Consider the following 16,904-nt stretch of genomic DNA (forward strand, 5'->3'; position numbering starts at 1 on the left):
GTTATCAGATAAAAGGAAATCAAAACCATAGTGAGATACCACTGTAGACCCACTAATTCTAATAAAAACCAATAATAACAAATGTTGGTGAAGATGTGTAGAGACTGAAGCCCTTATCCACTGCTGGTGGGAATGTGAAGAGATGCATGCCCCGCACTTGAAGGAGCAGGTCCCACTTCAAAAAGCTGGACATAGTTACCATATAACCCAGCAATTCTACTACCAAAGAGAATTTAAAGCATGCCTCACAAAAACTTGTGCATGGATGTTCATAGCTGCTTTTATTCGTAATAGCCAAAGGGTAGAAACAACTCAAATTTCTATCAGTGATTAACTGATAGTGATTAACTGATAACCAAAATGTGGTATATTCATCTAATGAAATATTTAGCCAAAAAAGTATTGGGGTACCAATACATACTACAACAGGATGAACCTTAAAAACATGTTAAGTAAAAGAAGCTGGATAGAAAAGGCCACATAGTGTCTGATTCCATTCAAATGACATATCTAGTATAGGCAAATGCATAGAGACAGAAATTAGATGAGTGGTTGCCAGTGCTTGGGGCAGGGAGTGGGGGGAGGTAAGTGTTGGGAGGGCAGAGCCAGGATAAGGAACAACTTCTGATGGGTATGAAGTTTCTTTTTTTTAAATTAATTTGTTTGTATTAACATGTAATGTATTATTTGTTTCAGGGGTACAGGGCTATGATTCATCAGTCTTACACAATTTGTAGTGCTCACCATAGGACATACCCTCCCCTATGTCCATCACCCAGCCACCCCATCCCTCCCACCCCCCTCCACTCCAGCAACTCTCAGTTTGTTTCCTGAAATTAAGAGTCTCTTATGGTTTGTCTCCCTCTCTTGTTTTGTCTTGTTTCATTTTTTCCTCTCTTCCCCAATGATCTTCTGCCTTGTTTCTCAAATTCCACATATCAGGGAGATCATATGATAATTGTCTTTCTCTGACTGACTTATTTTACTCAGCAAAATACCCTCTAGTTCCATCCATGTCATTGCAAATGGCAAGATTTAATTTTTTTGGCTGCATAGTATTCCATTGTGTATGTATGTGTATATATATATATATATACCACATCTTCTTTATTCATTCATCTGTTGATGGCCATCTAGGTTCTTTCCATAGTTTGGCTTCTGTGGACATTGCTGCTATAAACATTCGGGTGCATGTGCCCCTTCAGATTTCTGCATTTGTATCTTTGGGGTAAATCCTGCTAGTACAATTGCTGGGTGGTAGGGTAGCTCTATTTTCAACTTTTTGAGGAACCTCCGTGCTGTTTTCCAGAGTGGCTGCACCAGCTTGCATTCCCACCAGCAGTGTAGGAGGGTTCCCCTTTCTCCACACCCTAACCAGCATCTGTCATTTCCCTACTTGTTCATTTTAGCCATTCTGACTGGTGTGAGGTGGTGTCTTATCCAAATGGCCAACAGAACCTGAAGTTTCTTTTTGGGCGATGACAGTTTTCTAGAATTCGGTAGTGGTGATGGATCTTTAGGCCAACTTTAAGCCTGGTGTTGCTGAAGGATGAGACTGTATACCTGGGAGACTGACCTATTTATTCTTGCAGGAAATGCTCTCTAATGTAGCCTCATGAGTAACGTGCTGAAGTCATTTTGCCTCAGTTATTCACCTGATGTCAAGGTGGTACACATAGCAAGAGCCTCCAAGACCTTCAGGCCACGAGGAGTGGGAGCAAGGTTGAGAGGTTATAAGACTCCAGTGGGAACTCGTAGAGAATTTTGAGAATCTTGGGAGCCTCTGTGTCCATCTGGGGGCATTTGTCTTTACTTTATGTATCTGTCTCCATGAAATTCCTTATCCTTGGCCATTAAAGAAACATACCCTCAAAAAAAAAAAAAAAAAGAACAAAAAATAAATTAGTCTAAATATATCCAAATATCTCTACTCTATTTAAATTTGCTCCTCAAAGAATAGCATTCTTATAGGAGAAGGAATATATAACGGACTGGCACGGTGCCCAGAACGTAGTTATCAGTCACAAAATGGTTATTATCAGTAAACATTTAATTATGCATTTGCTAATAAAAGTAGAGCAAGTACATAGGCCCTGGGTTCCCTGGCAGATCGAAATAGAGGGTGCGGGTCTGATTTTGTGCCTGCTACCCTTGGGAATGATGACCTTAATTTTAGTGGGCCTTACTAATAAGGCCTAAGACTGGGCTGCTTACCTGTATTGTATTAGTGTATGCTGCCTGAAAGGAAAAAATCTTACTCCCCCACCTCACCTCCACCCCCTTTTTTAAAAAAGTTTTTGAGAGAGACAGAGAACAAGAGAGGAGGAGGGTCAGAGGGAGAGGGAGAAACAGGATCCCCGCTGAGCAGAGAGCCCGATGCGGGGCTCAATCCCAGGACCCTGAGATTATGACCTGAGCCAAAGGCAGAGGCTTAACCCACTGAACCCCCCAGGTGCCCCCTACTCTTTTTTGAGGCCTAGGAATTTCTATAAGATGTTTGTTTCAAAACAAAAATAAAGATTTTTAGAAGTTTCTAGAGCAAAGCCACCATGAGGAAGTTTGTTACAATAGATTTCTTAAATACTAATTTGGTATTTAAAAGGCAGAAATTTTATGCAAATTCTCCCTGTCCCTAATAATTGTGGTGTTTTCTCCTGTCAAATAATATTACATGAATATTTATAGATTATATATATATATTTTTAAAGATTTTATTTATTTATTTGACAGAGAGAGATCACAGGTAGATAGAGAGGCAGGCAGAGAGAGAGAGAGGGAAGCAGGCTCCCTGCTGAGCAGAGAGCCCGATGCGGGACTCCATCCCAGGACCCCGAGATCACAACCTGAGCCGAAGGCAGCGGCTTAACCCACTAAGCCACCCAGGCGCCCAATAGATTATATATTTTAATGGTTATATAGTGTACTACCATTTGTTGTTCTACCTCTATTTATTTTATTCTTTAGTTTCTTAATGATTTTGGCTACCAAAATGGAAAAAAAAATCCAAGTGGATTAAAAGGGGATTTTTCAAGTATAGTGGAGAACAGATGTAAATTCTTTAAAGTAACCACTCATCCAGTCCCTGAAATAGAATCCTAAAAATACAGATGGCCTACATTCTGACTTACGTTATAACTTTTGTCCCTGCTCTCATGAACTGTGTAAAACATTAAGCATTAATGTGTTCAGAAGAAATGCTTTAATGTACTCTTTTTCTGTAAGAGCTCATTAAGTTGTTTGTGGTGGTTATTGTTGTTTTACCCCATTTGGTGGTAGAAATGGTGGGAAGGAGTTACAGGGAGAAGAGAAAATCATGTTTTTGTAGGATGCGGATGAATTCACTCCAGCAGTCTTGCATAGAAGTTTAATTCTCCAAATATTAAAATTAAAGAGTAAAAAAACTGTTAGTGAGGGAATAGTTAAAAAAAATTAAGGTGTATATAGAAGTGAGATACTATGCAGTTATTTAAAAAAAAAAAGAGTACAGATATTTATAAATAAGAAATGAGACAAAAATCTGTGTGAGCAGGAACGCCTGGGAGGCTCAGTTAGTTAAGCGTCTGCCTTTGGCTCAGGATCCTGGGATTGAGTCCTGCATCAGGCTCCCTGCTCAGCTTCTTCCTCTGCCTGCCTGTCACTCCCCCTGGTTGTGTGCTCTGTGTGTGTGTGTCTCTCTCTCTGAGACAAATAAATAAAATCTTAAAAAAAAATCTGAGCAAAGCAAAGTACTAGAAGATGTGTAGTATAAGTTGCTTGTGAAGACTGGGAAGGTACTTGATTGTCTTTGCATGAAAGAGAACTCTGCATGAATACATAAGTAACTAACAAAAAAAATGGGTGATTTTCAGTGAGAAGGGTCTCTGTGGTGAGAAACTGGATAGATGAGGGAGGAAGGTAGAAGGAAAACTTACTACTGAATACTTTGCTGCATTAGTTTTCTCATCCCCAGAGCTGATTCTTATAAAGGGCTTACAACAATATCTATCATATAATAAGCTGCTAGTATCATTGCTAGTAGTCGAAGTGTTAAAAACCAGTAATTCTCATATTGCATCTCCAGTGTCTCATTTTCTCACATGTGTAAAATATTAGAAACACCTGGTGCTTTCTTTGGTCTCTATACTCTGTTTTTTTTTTTTTTTTTTAATATTTATTTATTTATTTATTTATTTATTTATTTATTTATTTGACAGAGAGCGATCACAAATAGAGAGGCACTCAGAGAGAGAGGAAGAGAAGCAGGCCTCCAGCTGAGCAGAGAGCCTGATGCAGGGCTCGATCCCAGGACCCTGGGATCACGACCTGAGCCAAAGGCAGAGACTTTAACCCACTGAGCTACCCAGGCACTCCATCTATACTCTCATGTTTTAACTGAAGTGGCTGATAAAGGCGTGTGGAGTCTGAGTCTCCTTGTTTCTCTTGGCCTAGGGATTAAGAGCCTGGTCTCAGAAGTGGACAGAACTGAGTCTGACTTCCCCAGCCCCGCATTTGCCAGAGGATGTTTTTCTTTATTAGGTGCTATAAGGGAGGCAGAGGTGTTTGTGCTGCATTGAATAGGTTGCCGTGATGGGAAGGCACTATCTTGACATCTGGATTGAAGATGCATGCTGTATTCTGAAAGACTAAGGGAGATCATTTGTTCATTCATTTAGTCATTCCATTTTATATTCATTTCTCTGGTCTAAATATGCATTCAGGCAGATCTCCTTTTATGTTAGCTGTTACTAGAATAGTTTGGAGAGGTCTGGTAGGATTCTGTACTTGCTCTGGGACTATGCAACTTGTATCTTTCTGCAAGTTGACCAGGGCCAACAGCTCACTGTCTGTGGAACCTGCACTTCAGGGAGTCCTCCGTAGTGGGGATGACTCCTGTGTTGGAGAGTGTCCTGTAGCAACCCTGCAGAACCCCCAGACTCAGGGCATGCCCACTTAGAAGGTACCTGACTGCACAGGGCTAGGGGCTGTCTCAAGGAAATAAGGGGCAACACTCGCTCTCTTGACTTGATGGGAAAATGGAAAATGTAGTTTGCCCTAATTGCCATAGTAGATATTTAATTAGATTATCTTTATTTTAGGGGAGGTTGGGATAGCACCTGAGCTGGGCAGTCCAGCAGCTACTTAGTGAGGGACAGGCCAGGAGTGGAGCCGAGCCGGGCCGGGCCCTGCCCCCTGCCCGACCCCATGTCCTCTTCTCAGGGTAGCATTTGGCCACTGGGTCCACAGAGCCTGATGGAATGCTTGAGTTCCTTCATTTTAAATAGTTTAAAGTTAGGGGAAGTATTGCCTCAGAAAAGCTCTTATTTTAAATGTTTTGTTTTAAATTAATTGTTGAATTTTGAAAAGTTACAAAAATCAGGTATTTTTTTGTTGTTGTAACACCCATACATTCTCATTCCCCCCAAGGCCCCCAAACAGTAGAACTAAGTAAAGTAAGTAAAACTAAGAAGTTTTAGAATCAGAACTTTTTTGCTTAAAAGGATGTTCTGCTTGCTTGGGTGTTAGCATGGTAGTGGTGGGAACCGTGCGTTGACTATAACAGGTTGTTAGCAAGTTCTGTACACTTGGAAGTCTGCGGGCATTTTTGCAGTATTTTTGCTCAAGCATTATTGCTTTTAGTAACTGTGGCCTGTGCCTTTTACCCTCAAGAGAAAATGTAAAGATAATTTAAAAATGTGTATCCTTTTTTTAAAATGACATAAACCTGTAAAAGTGTAGTGTCCTTGGTGCGGTTAAGAAGGTAAGACTGACATATTTGCCCCAGATTGATAGCTGCTTTTAAAACTGAAATTATAAAGAGATTCCAGAGAATAGAGGGCCCCTGAGATGCCTCAAAGCAGTGTGGGGTGAGGACAGGAGTTTTGGCTTCCCACCAGACTTGGATTGTGCCTTTGGCCCTTCCTAATGGAATTTACACAAAGCGCTCTGTTCCTAATTGTGTCCTTGGCCTGTCATCACCCAGCCGTTCCTTACTAATCAAGAGTATGAGAGAGTGTGAGGTGTGTGAGGAGCTGTGTGCCGTGCCAGAGAGAATGGGCAGGTGGTCCAGGTCAGGCGGGAGGCCTCAGGACGATGCTCAGCATCAAGGCCCACAGAAAACTGCTTTTATTGTTATTTTATTTTTTAAAGATTTTGTTTATTTGTCAGATTGAGAGAGAGAGAGAGAGCACAAGCAGGGAAGGGGAAGAGGCAGAGGGAGAAGCAGGCTCCTCTCTAAGCAGGGAACCCCATGCAGGACTCCATCCCAGGATCCTGGGATCATGGCCTGAGCAAAAGGCAAACATTTAATGACTGAGCCACCCAGGCGTCCCAGGAAAACCACTTTTAAAGAGGGCATTCAGTGGTGCCTGCCAGTAAGGTTTGTGATGCAAGGACTTTTTCCTTCTTTTATTAGTGTGTGCCTTTCATGCGTCAAAATTGGTGTGAAAGCAATGAATGTTGAACAGATAAAACGACAGTTTCATCAGTGATTGTTAAAATATGAATGTGAAAATAGCTAAAGATTACTACCTCCCCAATAAAACTGGCCAGGGTTTACACCAAAGCTGAAAGCAGAGCAGTGCAGTGTTTACTTGTCACCCTCGTGTACAGGTTGCTTTTTGATATAGACGCCAGGTAATTCCTTCTCACCTACCTCTCCTTGCCGTTCTTCTGTCTTCTGTGTGAATGCATGGCCCACCCAAAGTAAAGCTACATTGTTGCAATTTCGGCCTTCCTTCTTTCTTAAGAATGTCAGCATTAAATTCGTAATTGTTAGCAGGGATTTTGATTTAAAAAAATATATTCTGAAGAGTTTTGTTTGCTTCTGCTTAATTGTGGAAAGTTTTCAGTTTTCTAAAATTGGAGGAGATACAGAATTTGTGCATTTCATCAAGTTAAGATACATTTTCCAGCAAACAGTCTTCGCATATGTATATATATTGTTTGTGCAAATCAGATTTACGTTTTCTGATGTTATGAAACCAGCTTTGGTTCTGGCTTTTATGTTGGAAGGAGAATGGAAGATTAAGGCAGATTAGAGTTTGGGATAATGTTTGACTCCTTATGTTCTGTGTGCTTATATTACCGGTAAAAGTCCTCCAAATTTGGACATTACTGTGGTGATATGAGCAAAACCTTGAGTTTTGGATTGGTGCAGAGCTTAGTACAGCACCTGGTGGAGTAATAGATGAATATGTTACCTTCCAAATCAGTAATGCGTGCCCGTGCTGACGTTACTTGGGCATATGAGGTTTCTGGGGAGGCAGAGCCGCCACTGCATACGAAGCTTCCACCCACATCATCAGTGTCCTGGGAAAACATCTGTCTCCTTTCATCGTGCTCCTGATAGGCATGGATTACACCCAAGAGGCAACAGAATCTGCAGAAAAGCATGCCACTGTGGTGTTCCATAGGAATGAAACAAACATTACTGCTCCCATTTATTGAATCGGTCTTGTGTTCTGGGTACCACGTGAGGTGTGTTACTACTCTGTCCTTGATGCATTTAAATGGCCATTATTTCCATACTGTTGCTTCTAGGTACTCTGCGAATTTGTGGACTTTTTTTTTTAAGATTTTATTTATTTTTGGGAGAGAGAGAGCCAGTGAGCATGAGCAAGGAGCAGAGGGGGACAGAGGCAAAGGGAGAAGCAGAAGCCCCTCTGAGCAGGGAGTCTGATGCAGGACTCCATCCCAGGACTCTGGGATCATGACCCGAGCCGAAGTCAGACACTTAACGACTGAGCCACCCAGGCATCCCTAGAATTTGTGATCTTAGGTATAGCATGTGGGCCCTCTGGACTGAGATGCCTACTAGTTTCAAAACATGGTTGGCCTCTCACTGATGTTTGGAAGAAGAGCTCTGATCTTTGTGAGTTTAAAGGCATTACTGTTTTTTTATGGTACCTGCACATATTTGACATTCTAAAGTCTGGACGTACATAGTTGGCTTCTATCTTGGTTCCAAGCAGTGGTTTTTCTTTAAGGACTACTGAGTTATTTTCACATATCAACTGTACAAGTATTTAAATAAGGGTGCCTTATGTTGATGATGCTTCTTTTTTTATTTTAATATTAAAACTGAGGCGGTAGATAGTATGTTGTTTTTAATGAAGGTAGGGGTAGTGGTTATACATATTTTTCTCCTGGGAGGAAGTGACGAGATTTTATTAAGAATTGCTATTTGTGGAGTGTATGTACGAAGAGGGGAATGGGAAGAAGAATCTCAGGAATTTTCCTTATATTTTTTTCCTCTTGTTCATTTCTAGTCTTTATAACCTGGCTTCCCTGGAACTGAGAGAGAATCTTCTTACATATCTTCCTGAGTGAGTCTCTGGGCAAAACAAGAGGGGATTTTGTACTACATGAATTTCTTCAAGTATTTAAAAAAAAATAAGTACTATAGTACTTTGTCAAAAAGAGATTCTATGTCTTTTGGAAAGTTTGGGAGATGCCAGCCTTCCCTTAATAGTTTTTCCTTGGTAATACTTAGAGCCATGCAGTTCAAATGTTTTTGGAAATGAGTCCAAGTGAGGAATACCATGTTGCTCAGCATTTCTAAGTACTCTCTAAGAGTTCCTTCTTCTTTTTTTTTTTTTTTTTAATAGCTCTCTTACCCAGCTGCGGAGACTAGAAGAACTTGATTTGGGAAACAATGAAATATATAATTTGGTAAGTCTGTACCGAAGAGATTTAGATTTAATTTTGTCCCTATGTGTCATCAAAACATTTTTTAGGGGAAATCTGTAGGGGTGTATTTTCACAGATATAGCTTGGCAACATGAGAGAATGTGCTTCAGTTCATGCATGTTAGGAATTATGATGTAGGGGTGGAGAGGGTCAGGACTAGAGATGACGGGCATAAATGGAAATCACCAGCATTCTTGGAGAGCACTGGGAGTGGTTTTAGGATGGGGGACTTGTATTGGAAAAGTCCCAACAGACATCCTCTATAGTACCCATTTATTAACTGTTGAATTGAGATTCTTTCTTAGTGGAAGACTCAACATTGGATCTTTGTTACCACAGTGTTATTTTTTTTGTTTTAGCCAGAATCAATTGGAGCTCTCTTACATCTAAAGGATCTCTGGTTGGATGGAAATCAGCTGTCAGAATTACCTCAGGTAAGTGGTGATTTTACATTGTTTCCCCCAAATTATAAAGCAACCACAGGCACCACTCATGTATTCCCTGCTTCTATGTGAAATTTTCTATAACGGGGATCTTGAAACCAAAAACATTGGTTGAAAAAGCACACTTGGTAACATATATTAAGCATTCATCATGCTACATTGCCACAGAAAAATTGAAAGCCTCAACCCACCATTTCTAAAGATAGAAAATACATCCTTTAGTTGGTGAAGTCTGTATTTTATTTCATCCTTGCTCCCCATGTGGCTTACTTCAAGCCCAGCAACTTTGTAAATTGCGAGGATTCCTTATTCTTAGATGGTATCCATTTCTGACAGTCTTTGAGATGTGCCAAGTGCTTTGGGATGATTGTGACCACATTCTGTTCTGTAATAGTTGATGTAAAAGAAATGTTAAAAGCTTTTACTTCAAAATTTTTGCAAATACTCCTTATGTTTTAGCTGTTTTTTCGTAGTGTTAAGGTTTTTCCGACTATTATCAAATGTGAGAACCGTGTTCCAAATGAATCAGAGTCTGCAGAGACTTCTAGGTACATAGTCATCTCATGGAGTCCTTTTGTAAGCAGGCTTGCCTTCTGGTAAAATGACAGAGAAACATAAGCCAACAAACCCAATAATTAAAAAACAAGCGTTTTCCTCTTTCTCAATTTTTATCTAACTATTCCTGAATTTCATTCTTTGATACACCTTATAGCCAGTCTTTAAAGTCCGGGTGTATTTCCTGATGGCCTAGGTGCCCCTAGTTTAAAGCAAATCAGCAGCAAATGCCCAGGTGTCTGCTCAGTGGGCTGAAGCAGGTGTGATGGTGCTGTGTGCTGTAGGTGAGGAAGGCCGTGTCCATGCAGGAGGTTGAACTCCAGGAGGAAGCACTCGTAGCATGTTCTGGATGTAGTTACAGCACTGAAAGTATGAGGACCTCACTCACAGCCAAGGGAAGGAAGGAAATAATTGAAGTCTCTTTCTAAGGTCTTGGCTGCATTTGGGGAAAGGAGACAGATTCGCAACTGATGTGGTGAAGGTCTGATTAATACCTAGATTTCTCTAGGAAATTAGGAGAAATCCTGGTTGGGAGAATTCTCATTATTTTCGGAGTCACAGGATGGGCAATAAAAATACCACGGGGTTATCAGGAAAGTAATACACCAGCTCTGGGGCATGATGGGGAAAGAGAGAGAATGTGTGTGTGTGTGTGTATATACAGATGGGCATAAATGTGTACAATATAAAATGTCACATCCTGAACACACAAAAATTATAATTCCAGTGATTTTTTAAAAGATTTTATTTATTTATTTGACAGAGATCATAAGTAGGCAGAGAAGCAGGCAGAGACAGAGGAGGAAGTAGGCTCCCTGCTGAGCAGAGAGGCCGATGAGGGGCTCAATCCCCGGACCCTGAAATCATGACCTGAGCCAAAGGCAGAGGCTTAACCCACTGAGCCACCCAGGTGCCCCTATAATTCCAGTGATCTTGTCGTAAATGGTTATTTAAACGTCTCATTTGTCCCTGTTTATAAACTGCTGTTAAAGCAGGACTCAACTCATCAGATAGTCTAACTAATTGGAATTCCTTTCCTATCATCGTTGATGACAGAAAGAAAAGGACACAAAGGCATTGTTAAAAGTGAATTTATGAAAAAGTAGAACACTTTCAAGGGTCAGGCCTGAAATTAGTAGAAAAGCGGTCTGGTTTCCTAGAGATAGGAATTACAGGGTCAGGTCCATAGGATGTGTATTAGGTAAGAGAGAAGCTGGAAGGAATAGATCAGACCAAAGGACACATAGATTGAAGGGTTTGTACTTGCGTAGATATCGGGGATCCACCAGACATGTTAATGTTGTTTAGTATAAGGGTAGTCTGATTACATACCCGTAGCTAGCTGTGTTTCCAGGAGGGAAATATGGAAACAAGAGTTTGTAGTGCAGACTTGGCCAGGGAGGGTGAGGATCAGAGCTAACAGTTGGATGGAGGGTGACAACAGGAGGAATTTAATACAGTGGCAGTGGGACTGGAAAAGGGGAGGCAGGAATAAGAGAGAAACTACACATTCTGTGAGGGGAAGGTAGGTATCTCTTGAACAGAATATTAGATTCATTGAGGTAGTTTCCCTGCTTCTGGAATAGTTTGTTTCCTATGAAAGCACTATGCTTCTCTCTGCTGTGGGGGTAAAGGCGGCAGTGGGTCTGGCTGTCCCGGTGTTGCTGGGCTACATTTGCATTGATGTTGGTTGTAACAGGTACTGCCAGTCATGGGAGATGTAAAGTAGAAGGTTTCTTAACAGAAAATCTCAGGGTCACCCTGAAGTATGAGCTGCTTATTGAAGTGATTGATTCTAAAACTTGAGGAACTGGATTCGAGACTCCCTTTTTTTAAAATTATGTAACCATAGAGTCATTTGTTCTCTCTTGGTGCTAGTCTTTTCATCTGTTACGTGAGAATGATTCCTTGCCTGCCTGAAGTTAGAGGGCTTGGCATCCCTCCCAGAGCCGTGTCTGTAATTTTTACAGCTTCCCGTTTTCATTGGAAAGGGGTCTGGAAATTTACTCCAGCCTTCTCATATAGATAAACTCTAAAGAAACATCCTTGAGACAACTTTGGGATTTGACTGTGAAAAATCGCTTTAAGAAATTCCTCTGTACTGGGGCGCCTGGGTGGCTCAGTGGGTTAAGCCGCTGCCTTCGGCTCAGGTCATGATCTCAGGGTCCTGGGATCGAGTCCCGCATCGGGCTCTCTGCTCAGCAGGGAGCCTGCTTCCCTCTCTCTCTCTGCTTGCCTCTCTGTCTACTTGTGATCTCTCTCTGTCAAATAAATAAAATCTTTAAAAAAAAATAAAAAAAAAAGAAATTCCTCTGTACTGTGGCAAGTTGAAGCATGAGTTTCTTTTTTGTGTCACTGATGTAGGAAATAGGAAATCTGAAGAACCTACTGTGCTTAGATGTCTCTGAAAACAGGTTGGAAAGACTTCCTGAAGAAATCAGTGGCCTGACTTCATTAACGGATTTAGTCATTTCCCAGAACTTACTAGAAATGATTCCAGATGGCATTGGTAAGTATGGAAAGTAATTCCCTACTAAAGGTGCTAGCTATTGTCTTGGGCCTTTGGGGATCACTCAGATCCTCTGGTCACAGCTCTCGGAGGCTGGTGATGTGGCTCCTTTAGTCTCCGTGTCATTTATTTGTTCTTAAAGGAATGCAGAGAACATTTAATGCACTTGAAGTTTCTTGATAGGCAAGTATTTCTGTCATCCTGGTTCAGTAGCAGTTGTAGGTGTGTTTACTCCTCTGTCTCTTCCTCATCTTGTCTCCATTGTTTTCAGTAGAGATTAGTCTGAATAATAGATAAGTTTCAGGTATGGGAGCCGTCTTTAAGAAATTTTTATGTGAGCATCCTAAATAGTTAATGAGAAAGTGACTCTGACCTCACCACATGACCTAGGGAGGAATGGTGTGTTTGAGTTGATCCTTTTCTCATACGTTGAGAATAGTCTTTCCTTTAACCGTTCTGTGTCATTTCCTTTAAAATCAGTTAGTCCAGACATTTCCTTTATCCTAAAGGCATTCAGTCCTATGCGAGAAAATAAACTCAGGGAGGTATAAACAGACGTGGGCCGAGAGCTCCACCATTGCCAAGCCACTTAGAGGTTGTAAGAAACTATGTTTAACCACATACTTAACAAAGTGTTGCTGTCTTTGACCTTTGTTTAGCTTTTATTCAAAATATCAAAGCAGGTTTCTGAAGGATTTTCAGTAGTTGAAGAAGCTCTAGGACAGAGAACCACTTCCTTTCTGGTGTTTGGTCAAGATGAAAGCAGTATCTGATCATAACAGCTGGGGAGGAACACAGACGTTGCCTTTGGTTCCGCCCGGGGTGGAAAATTGATGGGGATTTTGAGTCCAGGTAGAGATGGTCGGTGAGAATGATACTTGGTATCCAAAAACAATTGTAGCAACTGGGAACGTTTTGTTGCTAGGCATAGGAAGTAGGAAGTGTGAAGTGGCTTACCTCAAGCATTTGAGAGGCCGTAGTCCTGTAGAAGAGAAGTCGATTTGTTACTGCATCTTCTGGTTCAGACAGCTATAGGGGAAGGATATAAATGAAATATTGGTTACAAATTAGTCTGGGCTGCTTAGTAAAGGGATGAGCTCCCGTGACTTGAAGTGTTCAGGGAGAGGCAACAACACCACTTGCTAATAATATCGTTTTGTTTTTGTTTTTGTTTTAAGATTTTATTTATTCATTTGACAGAGATCACAAGTAGGCAGAGCAGCGGACAGAGAGGGGGGGGGAAGCAGGCTCCCCACTGAGCAGAGAGCCCCATGCGGGACTCAGTCCAAGGATCCTGAGATCATGACCTGAGCCGAAGGCAGAGGCTTAACCCACTGAGCCACCCAGGTGCCCTGTCAGTAATACTGTTAAGGAGACTCCTCAGTTGCAGGGAGATCTGTCAGTTCAATTCAGTGTGCCCTGCCCTGTGGAGAAAGCCTCTCCTGCCGGTGAGGACAGGTGGAAACTCTCTGGGGACAGTGTTAGTAAGTTATTGACTATGCTAAACAAAGAGCTTATGACTCTGTTAGTTCTCCTGCCCTGCTGTGTGACAATACACAAAGCAAGTTAATTTTTTCAACATTTTTTCTTCAGCTTTACATCTCCTTTAAGATAGAGGCCATTTTCTGATTTTCCTGGGGACAGTGTCCCCATGCCAGCCTCTCTCAGTAGATATTGAAGGCTATCTGTTTTATAGGATTATTCCTTGAATTATGGTTGAAAATGAGAATCCAAAAGATTGAGGATTTTCTTCACTCAGTGGGGACATTGAGGAAGCTGCGGTCACCCCATTCCTGTTTTCCATGGCCTTCGGGCACCACCAGAAAATCCACCCTTTCTGCCCTGAGTGAAACACACTCAGTTCTTCATGTGGCATTTCAAAGGTTTCCATTTTATTCTGAATCTCTAGAACCATTCATTTCAGAAGTCTTCACCAAGCCACTTTCACTCCAGGTGATAGAATAAACCACACTTTATTTTTTGTTTTTAGTGAGGATGATTCTTGAAGTAAGATGAAAGTCTCTCTCCTTTGTACATGAAACATTTCCTGTCCTTAAAGATCTGTCAAGAGCTAGTCATTTGTTTTTCTATCAAGTTTCTGGCTTTGATAACAATTTTTTATGTAGTGACTTTTAAAATGATTTGTTTCTGATTGCTGGCTGTTTTTGATGTTTGGATAAAACTAACTCTCCACCTTTAGTGATCTAAATGAGAAAGATGTGGTTTCATAATGTGAAAAGCTGGATGAGGGGAAAAAAAGTAACTATTTAAAACAAAAAGAACAGCAGATAAGAGATACCATATAATGATTAGGAAGGCAGTTGTAACTAATGAGTTGAAATAATGCTTTTTACAGGAAAACTAAAGAAATTGTCGATCTTGAAGGTGGATCAGAACAGACTCACACAGCTGCCTGAAGCAGTTGGGGACTGTGAAAGCCTCACTGAATTAGTTCTTACAGAAAACCGGCTCCTGGTGAGTGTTGGGCGCACATTCAAATGGATATGTGTCGTGTGGTTTCTGTATCAGAAAGACTTATCAGGATAGGTTCTACTTACTCATAGTTGGGGTGGACTGTGTGGAAATTTTCTTATTTCTTATTTCTTACATCTAAAAAAGGACTTTGAAGCAGATGCAGGGCATAAAGACGACTGGCTTTTAATCTGCTTCAGTGGAGAGAATGGTAGTTAGGTTCCGCTGACAGAGTTCTCCAGTGAGGGGTAGGGATGAGCCCATCAGTGGTTGTGCTGATGCCTCCGCCATGGTATCCGAGGTCCACCGGGGGCAACCTTCTCTCAGGGTTCTTTGAGCAGATGGAAAGAGAGAGAAGGGGAGAAAGTGGTATTTGGCTGGGAAAAGCCTTGGTGGGAATAGGGGCAGGGGGATGAGTGCTCTTTGGGGGCCGAGCGTGGAACTGAGATCTTACCCCACCCTGGAAATTGGGGGTGGCGGTGGCTCAGGTGTCCACACTTGGGCTGGACATCCCCATCCTCCCAAGGGCAAAGCCCTTGGTGTCAGCCACCTGGTCGTGGTGCTGGGGGGATCCGGATGAGCAGGATGACAATGGATCTCTGTTGCTCCTCCCTTCCTGCTGCTTTCTCTGCTTTCCTCAGGCCCTCACTGATCACTCTGTCCTCTTCCTCCTCTCTTCCTTGTCTTGTAGCAGCTATGTTTGCTCAGCTTACGTTCCTACCTTGCTCTTTCATTTTGTCACTTTGTTTCCTACCTTACCCTCCCTGCTCATTTTTCCTCTTCTCTTTTCTTCTTTCTTTATAAAAACAATAAGCAAGGCTCTTTAGGTGGAAAGAGCAGAAAGATAGCATGAGTGGGTAGGACACAGAGCTGGTGCAGGAGCCTAGCCACATCTCTCCTCGGGCAACTTGGGCATCCTCCTCTGGTGGGTGTCATGGAAGTACGCAGATCTTCTGATGCTAGTTTATGGTTTTAGGCTTACAGATATTTATCATTACAGAGGTAAACATAACATTCACCCCTGGCTTCCAGCAGAGTGTTGAAGCTCTCCCCTCCACCAGGGTCCTACCTGGTTCCTAGAGTGCTTTGCGTACCTGACCCCCCAGCCCTGCTTGCCTTGCTCCTGTCTCCATGCCACCTACCCTTCTGCCAGCTTCACAGCACCCCTGCTTTGGATTCTGGTCCCCCCAGCCCTCTGGCTTCCAGATCATCCAAGCCATTCTCCCAGGGTGGTTCTCAAAGGTACAGGCAATGAACGATGAATCTTGAGGTACAAATTCTTACTTAGGCTGAAGAGCATTACCTCTTTACTAGGTGTTTCTCTGTTTCCAGGCCCATGCCTTTGACTCCATTTCATTGAAACATACTCTGGTTTTAACAAAAATATAGAACATTTAATTTTACATCTTCCAAGTGAGCTTTGACCTATCCGATATTCAGAAAGAACTATTATGTCTCTTAGTGGATGAGATTATATTCTTTAAATCCTTGAAAAGATGTTTTACTGTGAGTCATGTTAAAAAAAATGTATTAAATTAATAATTAAAATGTTGTTTTAACAGACCTTACCTAAGAGCATTGGAAAACTTAAGAAGTTGAGCAACTTGAATGCAGACAGAAATAAATTAGTGTCTTTACCAAAAGAGGTATGTGCTTTAAAAAAACAGTAATGATTATAAAGAAATAATAGCACACAGGGGATCAAAAGTGTCACATGTTTTAAAAGACTTAATGTGGTGCTTTTTAAATGTTATGTACTCTCATTTGTGAGCATATAGATGGTTGGAGGAGTTATATCAAAGAACGATCATCAGTGACTTTAAAGAGGGTAGGCGGGTCCAGATGACTATGAGCATTTGAGAAAGGTGAGTTGATAGGATTTGAAGTGGGAGAGATTTGACATTTCTGACATTGCCATACAGAGAACCATTGACAGAAATAGGTAACTTGGGAGTTTAGCAGAGGAAGTGGATAATGTTGGGTCTAACTGAGTTTAATGTGAAATTAAACTGCTTCCTAAGCCACTGGAGTTATAAAAGTGGATCTTGATGCAACCCTTTTCTTGGACAGAGATTGATACTGAGCAGTGTTCATGTCTGGGAAGAGTGAACGAACTCTTCACAAAGGCATTCACATGGAGGGAGGTGAATGGGAAGCTATAGCCAGATTCTTAGGATTTTTTTTTTCCCTGTCAGTGATCCAACCAAGAGAAGAGCCCATCACCAGGCATTGTGGGGACTAGTTGTGCAGATGTAGAG

General features: G+C 41.6%; 1 protein-coding gene across 4 annotated transcripts in view; it reads left to right on the forward strand.

Annotated features, from left to right (window-relative positions):
* Positions 1-16,904, forward strand: part of LRRC1 (leucine rich repeat containing 1) — a 138,932-nt gene that overhangs the window by 99,644 nt on the left and 22,384 nt on the right. For all 4 annotated transcript variants that reach the window (XM_046006662.1, XM_046006664.1, XM_046006665.1 and 1 more), the window contains 6 exons: positions 8,247-8,303; positions 8,586-8,649; positions 9,027-9,101; positions 12,030-12,174; positions 14,531-14,649; positions 16,209-16,292. In XM_046006662.1, coding sequence (XP_045862618.1) covers positions 8,247-8,303; positions 8,586-8,649; positions 9,027-9,101; positions 12,030-12,174; positions 14,531-14,649; positions 16,209-16,292 — 544 coding nt within the window. The remainder of the gene's footprint in view (positions 1-8,246; positions 8,304-8,585; positions 8,650-9,026; positions 9,102-12,029; positions 12,175-14,530; positions 14,650-16,208; positions 16,293-16,904) is intronic.

Source organism: Meles meles, chromosome 5, assembly GCF_922984935.1.
Source record: "Meles meles chromosome 5, mMelMel3.1 paternal haplotype, whole genome shotgun sequence".
In the NCBI taxonomy this organism is placed as follows: domain Eukaryota; kingdom Metazoa; phylum Chordata; class Mammalia; order Carnivora; family Mustelidae; genus Meles; species Meles meles.